This window comes from Mobula birostris, chromosome 19 (genome assembly GCF_030028105.1).
Source record: "Mobula birostris isolate sMobBir1 chromosome 19, sMobBir1.hap1, whole genome shotgun sequence".
Taxonomy (NCBI): domain Eukaryota; kingdom Metazoa; phylum Chordata; class Chondrichthyes; order Myliobatiformes; family Myliobatidae; genus Mobula; species Mobula birostris.
The window spans coordinates 53,184,735-53,201,521 of NC_092388.1; the positions used below are offsets into that span (position 1 = coordinate 53,184,735).

At 42.5% G+C, this 16,787-nt stretch overlaps 1 protein-coding gene across 1 annotated transcript in view; it reads right to left on the reverse strand.

Annotated features, from left to right (window-relative positions):
- LOC140212607 (partitioning defective 6 homolog gamma-like) overlaps positions 1 to 16,787 on the reverse strand; it is a 40,154-nt gene that overhangs the window by 11,254 nt on the left and 12,113 nt on the right. Inside the window, exon 2 of the mRNA XM_072283612.1 lies at positions 12,768 to 12,990. Within this exon, the coding sequence (XP_072139713.1) occupies positions 12,768 to 12,990 (223 nt within the window). The remainder of the gene's footprint in view (positions 1 to 12,767; positions 12,991 to 16,787) is intronic.

Genomic DNA, 16,787 nt, shown 5'->3' on the forward strand with positions numbered 1-16,787 from the left:
AAGGTTAACTTGCAAGTAGAGTCGGTGGTGAGGAAGGCAAATGCAATGTTAACATTCATTTCAAGAGGTTAATAAAACAAGAGCAGGGATGTGATGCTGAGGCTTTATAAGACACTGGTGAAGACCTCACCTTGAGTAACGTGAACAGTTGTGGGCTTCTCATCTAAGAAAAGATGTGCTGGTATTGGAGAGAGTTCAGAGGAGGTTCGCAAGGATGATTCTGGGAATGAAAGGGTTATCATATGAGGAACGTTTGGTAGCTCTGGGTCTGTACTCGCTGGAATTTAGAAGGATGAGGGAGGATCTCATTGAAACCTTTTGAATGTTAAAAGGCCTAGACAGAAAGGACAGTTCCCTTGGTTGCGTGTGGGTGTAGGTGTGTCTCTAGGACAACAGGGCACAATCTCAGGCCAGGGGGTGTCCATTTAAAAGAGATGTGGAGAAATTTCTTTCACCAGAGGGTGCTGAATTTGTGGAGTAGATTAATGAACTTATTTTAAAATGCAATACTTACCTAGTAGTTTCTTCACTCCAAAGTACGCTTATTACAAGTCATTAAGCATATTGGGTGGACTTCAAAGTTTACATCACAGATTTTGAATTAATACAAAAATATAGGTGATAAATTTCAGTTTAAAGAACCAGCTGAGTATAAATGAACAAAATGCTATCACTAAAGCAAACCATCTTCTTAGTGTTTCATCTTCAGACAACCTGCATGTTCCCCCACAAGACAACATGCTTCTACTTCTGTTCCAATGTTTCAATGTGTACCCACAACTGGAGAAAAAGTGCAGTATGCAAGTTTATACAGACCACATGCATTTAAATATGTTATCCTTTATTTTTACAAACAATACCTTTTTGTCCTGCAATGTCACAAGGTCTCTCATATTCAAATGCTCTGTTTTCTAGATCTTGATCTTGTTCTTCTGCACAATTTCAATGCTTCTGGTACCTAACCTTTTACTCACTTACTCATCTTTTATTTTTCTTTTGAATAAGGCAGGACGCAGATAAAAGATAGTGGGTGAAGTGTACCAAGGTGTAGAATGATAAGGACTGGGTACGGAGAGGCCTTTTCTAAGGTGAACATGGTCTATATCAGCAGCAGTAGTGGGGTTAATACAGCTCCCTCAATTTCATTGATTCTGCTATAACCCCAACCTTGTAGAATTTGCACGATTCCCTAGGAGTCTGTGGGTTTCACCTGGGTGCTGTGGTTTCCCCAGATGTCCCAAAGATGTGTGGGTTGGCATGTGATAAGGCACTGTAAGTTGTCCCTAGTTCATAGCCAAGTGGCAGAACCTGGGTATCACTGATGATTAGTGTAGAAGGATGCTGGTTGGTGTGGATTTTTTTTATATGACAAAGGATATATTTTTGTGGTACGACACAACCCCACAACCCAAAAGATGTCTACACTGAGGTTCTTCTGATTTAGTTCTGATATTAGTGAAGTTTGAATCAATATGGCACTTTGTAATGTTGGGAATTAGAGAGATGAAACCATGGATGGGTTGAAATTCATGGCTGTAAAATTATTCTCTTTGGTATGATTTCTTTAAATAAAATATTTCCATTTGATTGTAAAAATAGCTTAAGAAACTTAATAAATTGTTAGGTGTTATACAAATACAAATGTATTATAAATGTATTAGTATATAATAACTATATTAGAATACCTTATACAACTTTGGAAATAACTATGCTCCCACTTCTCCATTTCCCCTTGGGTGTCTGTAGCCATCTTTAGCCAGAACTGTTAAATGGATGATTTATCCGAAACTTGTCCTGAGACCCCGTGACCAGGGAAGACAACTTCTACCAACTTAATTCAATCCATGTAATATGAGCTCCCTATTAACATAAGCAAAGCTTTAAACTATGGCAATAACCTGCTTGTGATGCTGAAGTCTCTGCCAAGCATTAACATCTACATGGCAAAGTAGAAAAATGCCTTGATAGGTCAATCACAAAAAGCTTGTAAATCAGTTATTTTTCCCACTCACCTTTTTTAAATCATCAAAAACATAGAAAGTGTTGTGGCAATACTATCAAGTACCACTTCATTATAAACTGCTTAATGATGCTTGGCTTGGGTTTCATAAAGATCATCTGGCTCCTGGTCTCATTACAACCACTATTCAGAACCAGATGTATTCCAGATACAAAATGAGATCAGGGCAGCATTTGATTGTATTCTCAGGGAGTACAACTGAAAGTCAATGGAAAAACAGGGCAGAGGGATTCTTTTCTCCAACTCGCATCATATCCGACACAAAAATAAATGGCTGCAGTTTCCAAGAGGCAGATCATCCTCGACCCCGGCCAATGTTACGGGAAGTCTTTGGTCTATCACCTTCAATCATTTAGAGATGGGAATATTAAATTAATATTTTACCTAGAACTCCTCATATAATGGGAGTCCATTCCTACATGCAATAGGATTTAGCCAACATTCAAGAGTGGACTGATGCATGACTTGACAGTGAATGGATGCTGTTCTCAAGACTTCACCATCAAATTCAGCACCATTAACATCACTGAGCTTCACTGACCAGAGTCTTAACTAGATTAGGCACATAAAAACAATGACAACAAAAAAATTATTTTGTGTAGTATATTCACCTCCCATCTACTCAAAGATTTTCATCAGTAACAAAGTACAAATCATGAAATGAAAGTGACTCCAACAAAAGTAGTTCAACAACATGCAGAACAAAGCACCCCACTTGATCACAACCCTATCAGCTAACTTAAACACTCACTCCTTCTACTATACGCACTGTATATGGAGCAGGTACTATTTATAAAATTACTTCAACTGTACTTCCTAAGCCCAGCTAATTGTACTTCCTAACAGTACTGCCTAAGGCAAACTTCAAGGTAGGACAAGAGTAGTAGGCTTAAAGGTACACATCATGTCACAATAGAATAACCTGGAAATGTATCACAGTTCTATTGTTACTGTATCCAAGTCCTTTCACCACATAGGCTTCAGGGGTTTAAGATGGCTCACCACCTAAAAATCTACAGTTTAAATCACAAAAAGAGAAAATCTGTAGATGCTGGAAATCCAAGCAACACACACAAAATCCTGGAGAAACTCAACAGGCCAGGACCTACGGAAAAAAGTACAGCTGATATTACAGGCCGAAACCCTTCAGCAGGACTGGAGGAAAAAAAAATCTATAGTTTAATTCTGCTTTAATTGCTGCAAGTTGATTTTATTCTGGACAAAGTTTTAATAGTGAGACATTCTTCCATTGTCATTCTCCAAACTCATCCTGATTCTTGGTGGAGAAGCCAGCAGTCTCTTTGCAGGCCCCAAAAGCAGAGGACTTCATTAATGTCTGTATTATATATACAAACCTCATTTCCAGAAAAGTTGGGATATTTTCCAAAATGCAATAAAAACAAAAATCTGTGATATGTTAATTCACGTGAACCTTTATTTAACTGACAAAAGTACAAAGAAAAGATTTTCAATAGTTTTACTGGCCAACTTAATTGTATTTTGTAAATATACACAAATTTAGAATTTGATAGCTGCAACACACTCAACAAAAGTTGGGACAGAGTTAAAATAAGATTGAAAAGTGCACAGAATATTCAAGTAACACCGGTTTGGAAGACTCCACATTAAGCAGGCTAATTGGCAGCAGGTGAGGTATCATGACTGGATATAAAAGTAGCGTCCATCAAAGGCTCAGTCTTTGCAAGCAAGGATGGGTTGCGGCTCACCCCTTTGTGCCAAAATTCATGAGAGAATTATTAGTCAGTTCAAAAGGAACATTTCTCAATGCAAGATTGCAGAGAATTTAGGTCTTTCAACATCTACAGTACATAATATTGTGAAAAGATTCTGAGAATTCAGAGACATCTCAGTGCATAAACAGCAAGGTCAGAAACCACTGTTGATCTTCGAGCCCTCAGGCAGCACTGCCTATGAAACCATCATGCTACTGTGACAATTATAGCCACCTGGGCTCGGGAGTGCTTCGGAAAACCATTGTCACTCAACACAGTCTGTCGCTGCATCCAGAAATGCAACTTGAAACTGTATTACGCAAGGAGGAAGCCATACATCAACTTTATGCAAAAACGCCGGCGGGTTCTCTGGGCCCGAGCTCATCTCAGACGGACCGAAAGACTGTGGAACCGTGTGCTGTGGTCAGGTGAGTCCACATTGCAGCTAGTTTTCGGAAAAAACTGGCATCAAGTTCTCCATGCCAAAGATGAAAACGACCATCCAGATTGTTATCAGTGAAAGGTGCAAAAGCCAGCATCTGTGATGGTATGGGGGTGCATCAGTGCCCACGGCATGGGTGAGTTGCATGTATGTGAAGGTACCATTGACTCTGAGGCATATATTAGGATTTTAGAGAGACATATGTTGCCATCAAGGCGACGTCTCTTCCCAGGGCGTCCATGCTTATTTCAGCAGGACAATGCCAGACCACATTCTACACGGGCTACAACAGCGTGGCTTTGACCTGCTGCCAGTCCAGATCTATCTCCTATGGAAAATGTATGGTGCATCATGAAGAGGAGAATCAGACAACGGAGACCACGGACTGTTGAGCAGCTGAAGTCTTATATCAAGCAAGAATGGACAAAATTTCCAATTGCAAATTTACTACAATTAGTATCCTCAGTTCCAAATTGATTAAAAAGTGTTATTAAAAGGAAAGCTGATGTAACACGATGGTAAACATGCCTCTGTCCCAACTTTTGTTGAGTGTGTTGCAGCCATCAAATTCTAAGTTTGTGTACGTTTACAAAATACAATTAAGTTGATCAGTAAAACTATTGAAAATCTTTTCTTTGTACTTTTGTCAGTTAAATAAAGGTTCACGTGAATTAACATACCTTAACATGCATTTTGGAAAATATCCCAACTTCTCTGGAAATGGAGTTTGTGTGTGTGTGTGTGTGTGTGTGTGTGTGTGTGTGTGTGTACGTACACATACATACACACACACACACACACACTTACTGCAATTCACAGCTTTTCTCCTCTATTATGTACTGCATTGTACTGCTGCCGCAAAGACAACAAATTTCACAACATATGCTCGTGATATAAACACTGATCTTGTGGGGCCAGGATGATAGAAATTACAGAGCAGATTAAGCACTGGCCAGCGCAAAAGAAGTCACTACCAATCTTGATGAAGGTTATGTAAGTATCTTTTGTGGTCCCTCACCCGGATGATGATATGATCTAACAGATGCCAACACTTGGAAAGGGGAAGGGGACAAGTCCTGGACTTACCCTCATGAAACAGGATGATCATAATGACCGGCCATGATTCAAATATTTTCTCAAGAGAAGGATCCTCATTGATATTATCTTCCCCATGCTTTCTTGCTAGAAGGTTGCATATTTTCGTATTCTGATACTGAAGTGTCTGTTCAACTGCCTTTGGGACGCAGACCAACTTTTTAAGGTTGGAGTCATCCTTGATCTCATGTGAAGCTTCCAAGGTTGGGGCATATGCTCCATTACAGTAGCAAGTGACAAAGAGCCAACAGGAATTTGCTAATTCCACAAAGTAAGCTGTAGTGTTGGCGCGTGGCCAAGTGGTTAAGGCGTTGGTCTAGTGATCTGAAGGTTGCTAGTTCGAGCCTCAACTGAGGCAGTATGTTGTGTTCTTGAGCAAGGCACTTAACCACACATTGCTCTGCGATGACACCGGTGCCAAGCTGTATCAGCCCTGGTGTCCTTCCCTTGGACAACATCGGTGGCGTGGAGAGGGGAGACTTGCAGCATGGGCAACTGCCGGTCTTCAATACAACGTTGCCCAGGCCTGCGCCCTGGAAACCTTCCAAGGCACAAATCCATGGTCTCAGGAAACTAACGGATGCCTATTATATTAAGCTGTTGTACTAAACAAGAGAAAATCTGCAGATGCTGGAAATCCAAGCCACACACACAAAATGCTGGAGGAATTCAGCAGGCCAAGTAGCATCTATGGAAAAGAGTAGTCCATGTTTTCAGCCGAGACCCTTCAGGAGGTCTGGAGAAAAAAAGATGACGAGTAGACTCCCTTCTCCAGCCCTGTATCTCTTTCACCAATCAACTCTTTTCTCCTCCTATCCCCCTGCCAGTTTCACCTATCACCTTGTGTTTCTCCCTCCCCTCCCCCTACCTTGCAAATCTACTCATCTTTTTTCCTCCAGCATTTTGTGTGTGAAGCTGCTGTACCAGCTCATTTTTGTTAGTGAAGCTCACTCTTAGAAGATTCCATTTCTCTTCCCATTTGTTCCTCTGGAAAATATACTAACCACTCATTATTTAAATTGGCCACCACTTGCCTGTTGTGTTTCATTCAGCACAATTACACTGCTGAGTTCCTGAGCTAAGATAACAGAGCTGTGTTCTGGTGAATTGCTTTTGGTTTTAACCACTTGAATCCTGAACTTGCAAGTGCCACCGAACGTGCACACTTGCTTTCAGACATATGCATGTACACTTGAGGGCTCACGCAAAGGTGCCCTTGCCCACTGGTAAAACGTGAGGAATTCCTTGATTAGAAACACAAGAGAATCAGATGTTGGAAATCCTGAGGAACACACATAAAATGCTGGAGGAAGTCAACAGGTCAGGCAGCATCTATGGCGGGGAATAAATTGTCGACGTTTTGGGCCAAGACCCTTCACTTGGATTAGAAACTCCAGTTTGTTCAAGGGAAAACAACGGCATTAACAGGTACCTGAAGACAAAAGTTTGGTAGAAATACAGTGATGTAAAGAACTGAAGGTAAGAGTGAAGACAACCATGAATGTACAACCTCTTTGGCCGACTGTCCAACACACCATTCCAAGGAATCAAGAATACAGGCAAACATTAGGAACAGGAAGACAGTCAATGGCTGCTGAAGGGAATATTCCAAACATCTCTTCTGTGACTTTACCCTTGACTCGAATTCCACAGCATTTACCTGGGCTAGCCAAGGTGAGCAGGCCACATCTTAACTCACAAACAAGGCCTAATGAGCCCATTGAGGAAGCAAAATTTAGCAGTAGAGTTAGAACATAGAACAACACAGCACAGGAACAGACTCTCTGGCCTACAATTTTGTGCCGAACCAGCTAAAACTTATAAAAACCCCCCCAAAATAATAATCCCTCCTACCTACACAATGTCCATAACCCTCCATCTTCCTTACATCCATGTGCCTACCCAAACATCTCTTAAAAGCCATTAATGATTTGCCTCTTTTACTATACAAGGAAGCACTTTCCAGGCATCCTTGACTCTCAAGTTAAAAAAAAAATCACCCTTCACACCCCCCTTGAACTTACCTCCGTGACCTTCAATGCATATCCTCTGGTATTAGACACTTCTACTGGAAAAAGATGCTCTCTGTCTACTCTATCTATGCTTCTCAATCTTATAAACCTCTATCAGATCTCCCCTCAGTCTGCAGAACTCCAAAGAAAACAAACCATGTTTGTCCAAGCTCTCATGATAGCACATCGCCTCTAAACCAGCAGTATCCTGGTAAACCTCTTCTGCACCCTCTCCAAAGCCTCAATATCCTTCCTGTAGTGGGGTGACCAGAACTATATGCAATACTCCAGATGTGGCCTAACCAGAGTTTTATAAAATTGCGAGGTAAAGCTCTTGGCTTTTGAACTTAATACCTGGACTAATAAAAGCAAGCATTCCACAAGCCATCTTAACCACCCTACCACTTTCATGGACTTATGAACGTGGACCCCAAGATCTCTCTGCTCAGCAACACTATTAGGGGTCTTGTCCTTAACAGTATGCTGTCTCCTTGCATTTGGTCAGAAATCTACAATCTCAATGCTCTCATCTGGGGAGAAGCCCCTCGATGCAGCAAATTATGACCATTCCAAAAGGGAAGACAAGTCTAACTGTGGTAATTATACATTATCTCCCTGCTGTTTGCCAAAGGGAAAGTGTCCTCAAGAACAGGTTCTCCTAGTTGTCAAAGGCCTGCGTTCTTAATGTGTGGATTTTGATCACAAGACACAATGGACATAATCTTCAAAGTACAACTACCAACAACATTCAAGTTCAGTTTATTGTCATTCAGCCATACACCAAATGAAACAATGTTCCTCCAGACAAAAGTGCACAACACAAATAAATTAACAAGTAATAAGGTGCATTTATGACAAGTTAAAAAGTAAACAGTATAATGTTACTCATGCTTCAGACATGATGACAGCTTGGTTGGTGGCAGGGAGTTCAGTAGTGTCACAGACAGGGGGAAGAAGCTGTTTCCCATCCTAACAGTTCCTCTCCTAATGTTAGGGTACCTCCTGTCTGATGGTAGGGGGTCAAAGAGATTACTGGATAGATAGAAATGATCACTGCTGATGCTAAGGGCCCTGCATATGCAGTGCTCCTGATGAATATTTCTGACGGGTGAAAGACCCCAATGATCCTCTCAGCACTCCTTGCAATCCTCTGTAGGAACTCGTAGTCAGATAGCTTGCCATTCCCGTACCAGACAATGATGCTGGTCAGGATACTCCCAATAGTGCTCTAAGGAGTAACACCTTTTATAGCCTTTTTTGACCTCCCTAAAGCTTTTGACTTCATCAAAGGCTTTTGTGAAGTTGACAAAGGCCACGTATGGTGTGGATCACCTTCAAGTTGAGCTGCACACAGAAAATCCTCATCTTACACTTTACTCTATGCTACATGCCAATCACACATCTATTGCAGAATTTGTTTCAGTGTAGTTAATCAACATACCAAAGTCTCTGCTGAATCCTTCAAATCCAATTGGTGGATAAGTGAACTCACATCACTGTCCTCTTCCAATTTAACATCTCAAGCTATGAGCACTTGGTTATCTCAGTCAGTTACTTTAAGCAGGCCACATAGGTTGCATGTTTGACACTAAATTCACGCAACAGACTTTATTTTGGTCATGGGTGGACGTTATCAAACAGAGAGGAAATGATTCGATGAAAATCTCCACTGCCTCCTGGGAATCTTTGACCTGTGATTGCTTTTGATGGAGGAGATGCATTTAGGAGGGTATTGAGTACGTGAAGCTCCCATCTAGTATTTTTATATTGGCCCTATTCCATTTTAAGAATTTTAGAGTCCATGAAATAGTGGTGCATAATCACATAGAGTGGTGCACCACCTCACAAATTATCTGCCTCAAAAGGCATCACCTACCCAATTTGAGAAAGAGTCTGTAGTCCCTGCATTTCCCCAACAGAACTCAATATATGATTGGAAGTAATATCCTCTTGATCTCAAGAGAATACCTATAATGAAGTACCAAAGCACACAGGGTGAATATATTAGAAATGGTTTATGCAATTGATGTTAAAATGTTGCAAAGGTTCAATTAGTCTAAATGATTAACTCCACAAAAACTTTTATATGTCACTTTACCCCCATATAGATATTCATCATGAGATTCATGGAGGAAAACAAAATACTGAAGCAAGAATTGATGTTGTGCAGCATTACGTACTTCTGCATGTGAAGCTGCTTAAAGAACTTGCTGAGTTTAAGCAGCTACATTTCATTTAATGTCATCACTATCACCAAGTCTTACCAATCTTTTGGTGGGGGGGGGGGGATGAAATCAATATTGATCGGAAATCAGGGAAGGGAGGAGAAGATGGCGGCGTGATGTAGCGCACGCGGCCACTCCAGAAATGATTTGTTAAGTAGGGTACTGTGCACAGTTCTGATCTGATGGAGACAGACGTGAGAGCACGGAGGAACACCTGGAGAAACTTCTGAAAAGTCCGCTTCACTGCCGCTGCTACTGTGGGGTCCGGAATCTCCGGAGAAGGCCTCTGAATCCTTGGCTTCGCTTGTTTCGGCAGCCACGACGAGGTCAAAGGCACTCGGCAGAGGATGGCGCTCGGGAGGCTGTATTGGAGGGGCTGGTCGGAGGCTCGAAGTTTTCGGACGGACTCAGTGTCGGCTGTTGTCGGGTGCTTCCAATGCATCGGCAGTTGTTGGTGCCTGGAAGTTTATGGCAGGGGAGTTTCTCCCTTTTTGCCGCCTGTTATCGGGGACTATCGGAGTTGATCGGGACTTGAGATTTTTTTAACCGAGCCATGGTCTGCTCTTTATCAAATGATGGTATTGTTTAGCACTGCTGTAACTATATATTATAAATATGTGGTTTTGTCAGTGTTTATCTTTGGTTTGTCCTTTTTTTGTGATATCACTGGAGGAACATTGTATCATTTCTTAATGCATGCATTTCTAAATGACAATAAACGAGGACTGAGTGTCCTCATAATCTAATCTAAATTCAACAGGGCCACCCACATAAATTCTGTGGCTACAAGTGCAGGTCAATGGCTGGATATCCTGCAGTAGGTGACACACCTCCTGATATCCAAGACATTTATCAGGAGTACATTGGATCACTCACCACTTTACTGGATGCATGCAATATCAACTCTCAAGAAGCTCACTGCCATTCAGGATAAAGCAGCCTGCTTGACTAGCACTCAGTTCAGAGTCCACTACCACAGGGATCCCCAACCTTTTTTGCACTGTGGACCAGTTTAATATTGACAATATTCTTGTGGACCGGCTGGCTGGGGGGGGGGTGCTGGTAGGTAGGGTTGCCAACTTTCTCACTGTGTTTACCCCAAGTAAGACTACCATGACCATGAAGCCTTGCGCAGGCACCTGTGTGCACATGCGTGATCTGCGCATACATGCCTTACACATGCGTGCATGTGCCAATTTTTTTCTACAAATCGGTTTTGGCCATTCTGTTCAGTGAAAATACACTGTACATACATTATTGCTACTTTATATAAGCTGCATATTTATCATATCATTCCTGCTTTTACTATATGTTAATGCTATTTTAGGTTTTATGTGCTATTTGATAGGTTAATTTTTGGGTCTGGGTACACTCCAAAATTTTTCCCATATAAATTAATGGTAATTGCTTCTTCGCTTTCTGCCATTTCAGCACGAAAGGTTTCATAGGAACCCTCTACCTTAGCGGGGGAAGTACGGGACAAGGGCAGTCCTGTATGGGACAAACCAATTTAGCCCAATATATGGGATGTCCCGGCTAATACGGGACAGTTGGCAACCCCAGTGTGGGGGGGGGGTTTAATCACGACCGGAATATAGGTGATAAGTCAACTATAAGTCACTTATAAGTGGCTAATATACTCAATTTCATTTCTAAAAGGGTTTATCTAACAAATTTAATATTAAACACAGCGGAATAGTTTCCTCGCATGAATATAGTGATAAGTCACTTATAAGTCAATAGCATCAAAACATTTTAAGTAATGTTTGGATATTAAACACACAGCACATATTTTCCTCTTATGAACATATAAAATCATTGCAACACACCAATATCGCTGAATCAGTGGGAGCCCTGGGCTTGTTTCCTTGCAACATTGAGGGGTGATGGGAGACAGCGATACTCGAAGGGGATTCCTTATGTCCAGTCTATTCCACAATTTAGTTTTCGTTGCATTCATTGCAGAAAACCCCGCTTCGCAGAGATATGTTGGAAATGGAAGCAATGATTTCAGTGTTTTTGTGGCGATCTCAGGATATTTAGCCTTGACTTTGATCCAGAATGCCAGCAGAGATGTGATGTCAAACATACTTTTCAGCCGGCCGTCATTTGCAAGCTCAAGGAGTTGATATTTTTCCTGCGCTGACATGAATGACGCGTGGTTAATGGCCTCGCGTGCGTTAAAGTTCAACAGTGGGTGTAACAGGGAATGAGGAAAGGTGCAGCTGACTCATATCGCCAAATAATATCGTTTCCTTGTGGCCCGGTAGCACATGCTTTGCGGCCTGGTGGTTGGGGACCACTGCACTACCAGTTCAGAGTCACTACAGAGTACATCACCAATAAAATGCACTGCAGTTATATGCTAAAGCTACTTTGATAGCACCTCCCAAATTTGCAATTGTACCACAGGTGCCCAAGATGCACCTGAACAGAACATGCAGGCCCCCCTTCAAGTAATACATCATTCAGACTTGGAAATATTGTCAGTACGTGCTGGAAATTGTCAATAGGTCAGACAGATCCCGTGGAAAGAGGCCTAACGTACTGAGGGTTCCAGCCTCTATAATGTTTTTTATTCTCATTTTGAACTACTTCTACCTCTTCACCATCAAAATTCTGGATTTCCCTCCCTGGCAGTATTGTGGGAACACCCTCACCAAAAGACATCAGCAGTTTAAGATGGTGACTCATTATCACTTTCTCAAGAACAATTATGGATGCGCGTAAATGCTGAACTGCCCCAATCCGACATGAATCCTTAGACCTGACAAAAACCATGGCCTGAAATAACAGTTACATGGATATTTGAGATGACTGTATTTGCAAAGCGGCTGCAAGTGTTTATTACACCATCATGCTCTTAAATCCTAAAAATATAACTCAGTTGTACAAATAATCATTCTACTGGACTTTCTAATTTAATGCAGGACTTATGAGATCTACCTTACCTTATAAACTAAAACACAATCATGCATATCCCTTATGTTTCTAATTATCGCACTATCAACAATAGAATTTCTGTGAAACTACTCATAACAAATGTTTTAGTTCTAAATATTTAGTGATTAATCAAACAAAATAAAATAAAGAATAGAGTCAAGAAGACATAAAAAGAAAATTGAGATTAACTATCTCAGAATTGGTCTGGGGTAGGAGGGGCTACAAACAGAGAGAACCTTAAGAATACCATGCAACACAGACATCTTTATTTAATTCAATTCACTTTCAAAATCATACCTTTCCGTTGCACAAAAATTCTGAGCAATGGGTTAGCCATGGAAATGGCTTTGCAGAAATTGTCATTGTTGTTGATTGGAAGCAAGTCACCATGAACATCAGCGTATCCAATTAATACATCCATATTGGGAATATTATGTGTGTGAAGGATTAAGTTGTAGAATTCATCAAACTTTCCAGGTTTGTACCGGCATAATGAAAATCTTCGGAATTCTGCTCCAAACTGATTAAAAATAGAAAAAAAGGTATTGCTTCAGAACACACTGAATATTACATAATAGGAAAATACTCACAACATCCACATAAAACAACTTCAGTTTACAATATAGTTACAGAGAAAATATCAACAGTTACCAAAGGACTGTTCACACAAAGAATCAAGTGAATTGCCTTTTCCTAGTCCACTTCTAATCAAAGAGTCAGAAGGAGATGGGTCAGTATGAAAGCAAAACTGAATATTATTAGGGAAGGCAGAGAAAGGTACGAATTAAATGAGACAACAGATAAGAATTCCAACTATTAAATTTTATAACCATAGATTCCAAGATGACAGAAACCTGCAAAGTGAGTATTACAACTCCCAAGAGTTTATTATTCATATTTATTATCCAATTCAAATTAGACAACTGCTTTGATTTACAGATATTACAATGCATTGCAATATTTGACACATAGCAAAAATTAAACGAACTTTGCAAAGTCAACTTGAAAATAATATTCCATAGATGTTGAGCAAAGCATGTGAAGGATATTTTAAAGGTATTTTATACTATATAAAATCGGGCATTTTACTTTATCTCCCATTATTTCCTAGTCTTCTTCATACTCTTCCCTATCACATAATAAAACTGATTGAGGCCCAAAAGATATGTTTTAATTAAAATAATCCAGGCAGAACGCACTTAACCTGTTTCAAATACTTCATTGTCGCTAAACAATTGATACTAAAACGTACAATCATCATAGCGATATTTGATTCTGCGCTTCCTGCTCCCTGGATTACAAATTGATAGTAAATATTAAAAATTTAAATTATAAATCATAAATAGAAAATAGAAAAATGGAAAGTAAGGTCGTACAAAAAAACCGAGATGCAGGTCCGGATATTTGGAGGGTACGGCCCAGATCCGGGTCAGGATCCGTTCAGCAGTCTTATCACAGTTGGAAAGAAGCTGTTCCCAAATCTGGCTGTACGAGTCTTCAAGCTCCTGAGCTTTCTCCTGGAGGGAAGAGGGACAAAAAGTGGGTTGGCTGGGTGGGTCGTGTCCTTGATTATCCTGGCAGCACTGCTCCAACAGTGTGCGGTGTAAAGTGAGTCCAAGGACAGAAGATTGGTTTGTGTGATGTGCTGGGCTGTGTTCATGATCTTCTGCAGCTTCTTCCGGTCTCGGACAGGGCAACTTCCATACCAGGTTGTGATGCACCCTAGGAGAATGCTTTCTACGGTGCATCTATAAAAATTAGTGAGGGTTTTAGGGGATAGGCCAAATTTCTTTAGTTTTCTCAGGAAGTAAAGGTGCTGGTGGGCCTTCTTTGCAGTGGACTCTGCTTGGTTGGACCAAGTCAGGTAATTTGTGATATCGACCCCAAGGAACTTAAAGCTTTTGACCTGTTCCACTTGCGCACCAGTGATGTAAATTGGGTCGTGCGGTCCGTTACTCCTTCTGAAGTCAACAACTAATTCCTTCGTCTTGCTGACGTTGAGGGATAGGTTATCGTCTTCGCACCATGCCACCAGGTTCTTAATTTCCTCTCTGTACTCAAACTCATCATTACCCGAGATACGGCATACAATTGTGGTGTCATCAGCAAACTTATATATTGAGTTTGATGGAAACTTGGCTACACGATCATGAGTGTACAGTGAGTACAGCAGGGGGCTGAGTACACAGCCTTGTGGGGCACCGGGGCGCAAAGTGATTGTCAAGGAGAGCTTGTCCCCTATTTTTACAGCCTGGGTCCTGTCTGTGAGGAAGTTGAAGAACCAGCTGCAGATCTGAGTGCTAAGACCCAGGTTCCGGAGCTTAGGAATCAGTTTATTTGGAATGATGGTATTAAAGGCAGAGCTGTAGTCAATGAAAAGGAGCCTTACGTATGCGTCTTTATTCTCCAGGTGTTCTAAGGAGGAATGTAGGGCCAGAGAGATGGCATCTGCTGTTGACCTGTTGCTCCGGTAGGCGAATTGCAAAGCGTCGAGGTTGACCGGTAGTCTGTGATGTGTGCCATAACCAATCGCTCGAAGCACTTCATAGCAATTGATATCAGAGCCACAGGTTGACAACCATTCAGGCATGCCACCTTGCTCTTCTTCGGCACTGGGATTATCGCTGCCTTCTTAAAACACAAGGGGATCTTAGACTGAAGCAAGGAGCAGCTGAAGATGTCAGCAAGCACTCCAGCTAGCTTGCTTGCACAGGCCCGGAGAACCCATCCTGGGACACCATCTGGGCCCATCGCCTTCCTTGGATTTATCTTCAGGAAGGCCCTTCTAACGTCCTCCTCGGTGACGATGAATCTCGATGCCACCAGGTCCGGTTCATCCGGAGGGAGCGGGACGCTCCTCTTCTGTTTGAATCTTGCGTAGAATATGTTAAGTTCGTCAGGAAGAGAAGCGCCAAAGTTATTGATATTCCCAGCCTTTTCTTTGCGCCCAGTGATCTCATTTAGACCCTGCCATAGTCTACTGGCATCCCTCTGGTTAGCCTGGGCTTCCAACTTGGCTCGATATTGCCTCTTGGCACCCTTAATGGCTTTCCAGAGTTCATGCCTGGATTCCGTGTAGCGACTGGTATCCCCGGACCTAAAAGCCGCAGCTCTAGCCTTCAAAAGGGACTTGACCTCATTATTCATCCAAGGTTTCTGGTTAGGGAATACCCGGATCATCTTGCGAGACACACAGTCCTCCGTGCATTTCCAAATAAGGTCTGTGTCAGCTGAGGCATACTCATCGAGGTTAGCTGCTGAGTCCTTGAATACTAACCAGTCCACCGATTCAAAGCAGTCACGGAGGACCTCATCTGTTTCCTCCGTCCAACGCGACACTACTTTTGTCACTGTGACCTCCTGCTTCAGTTTCTGTTTGTAAGCCGGGAGGAGGAGTACGGCCTGATGGTCCGAATTTCTGAAGTGATGTCGTGGGATGGAACGGCAGGCATCCTTGACTGCTGTGTAGCAGTGGTCAGGTATATTCAGGCCTCTAGTGGGGCAGGAGACATGTTGGTATAACTTTGGCAGCGCCTTCCTGAGGTTGGCCTGGTTAAAGTCCCCGGCTGTAATGAGCAAAGCCTCCGGATACCTGGTCTCAAGTTCACTGATGTTGGCATACAGTATGTTCAAAGCACACTCCACGTCCGCGTGGGCGGGGGTGGGGGGGAATGTAGACTGCTGTCAGTATGACTGAGGTGAATTCCCGTGGCAGATAGTAGGGACGACACTTCACCGACAGGGGTTCCAGGTCCGGGCTGCAGCAGCTTGTCAATACCAGTGTGTCTGAGCACCACACAGTGTTGATCAGTAGGCAGACACAACCTCCCCTCATCTTGCCTGAAGACGCCGTGCGGTCCATCCGATGGATCAAAAATCCCTCTGGTCAGATGGCACAGTCGGGGGTGGCAGGGGAGAGCCAGGTCTCGGTGACACAGATTACACAGCAGTTCTGCATCTCCCTGCAGTAGGTGAGTCTCCCTTTAAGATCATCCACCTTGTTCTCTATGGCTTGCACATTAGCTAGTAGGATGGTGGGCATAGGGACCCTGAAGCCCCTCAGCTTCAATCTGACCAGCAGTCCAGCTCTTTTCCCACGCTTCCTCGGTAAATAGTGCATCTTTCCAGGTTTCCATCAATGCAGTGTGTTGTTGGCAGCTCTTCGAGGTTGGTGGGCGCGTCCCGCGGGGATCGATCGGCGGGTCGCATCGTCGGGCGTTCCAGGTCGGGCCGAGTGACAGGGGAGGCTTCACTGCCACTTCCAGCTGCCGGGGGCCCAGGCTGTCGATTGGGTCAGGCCCCGAAGCCGACACTTAA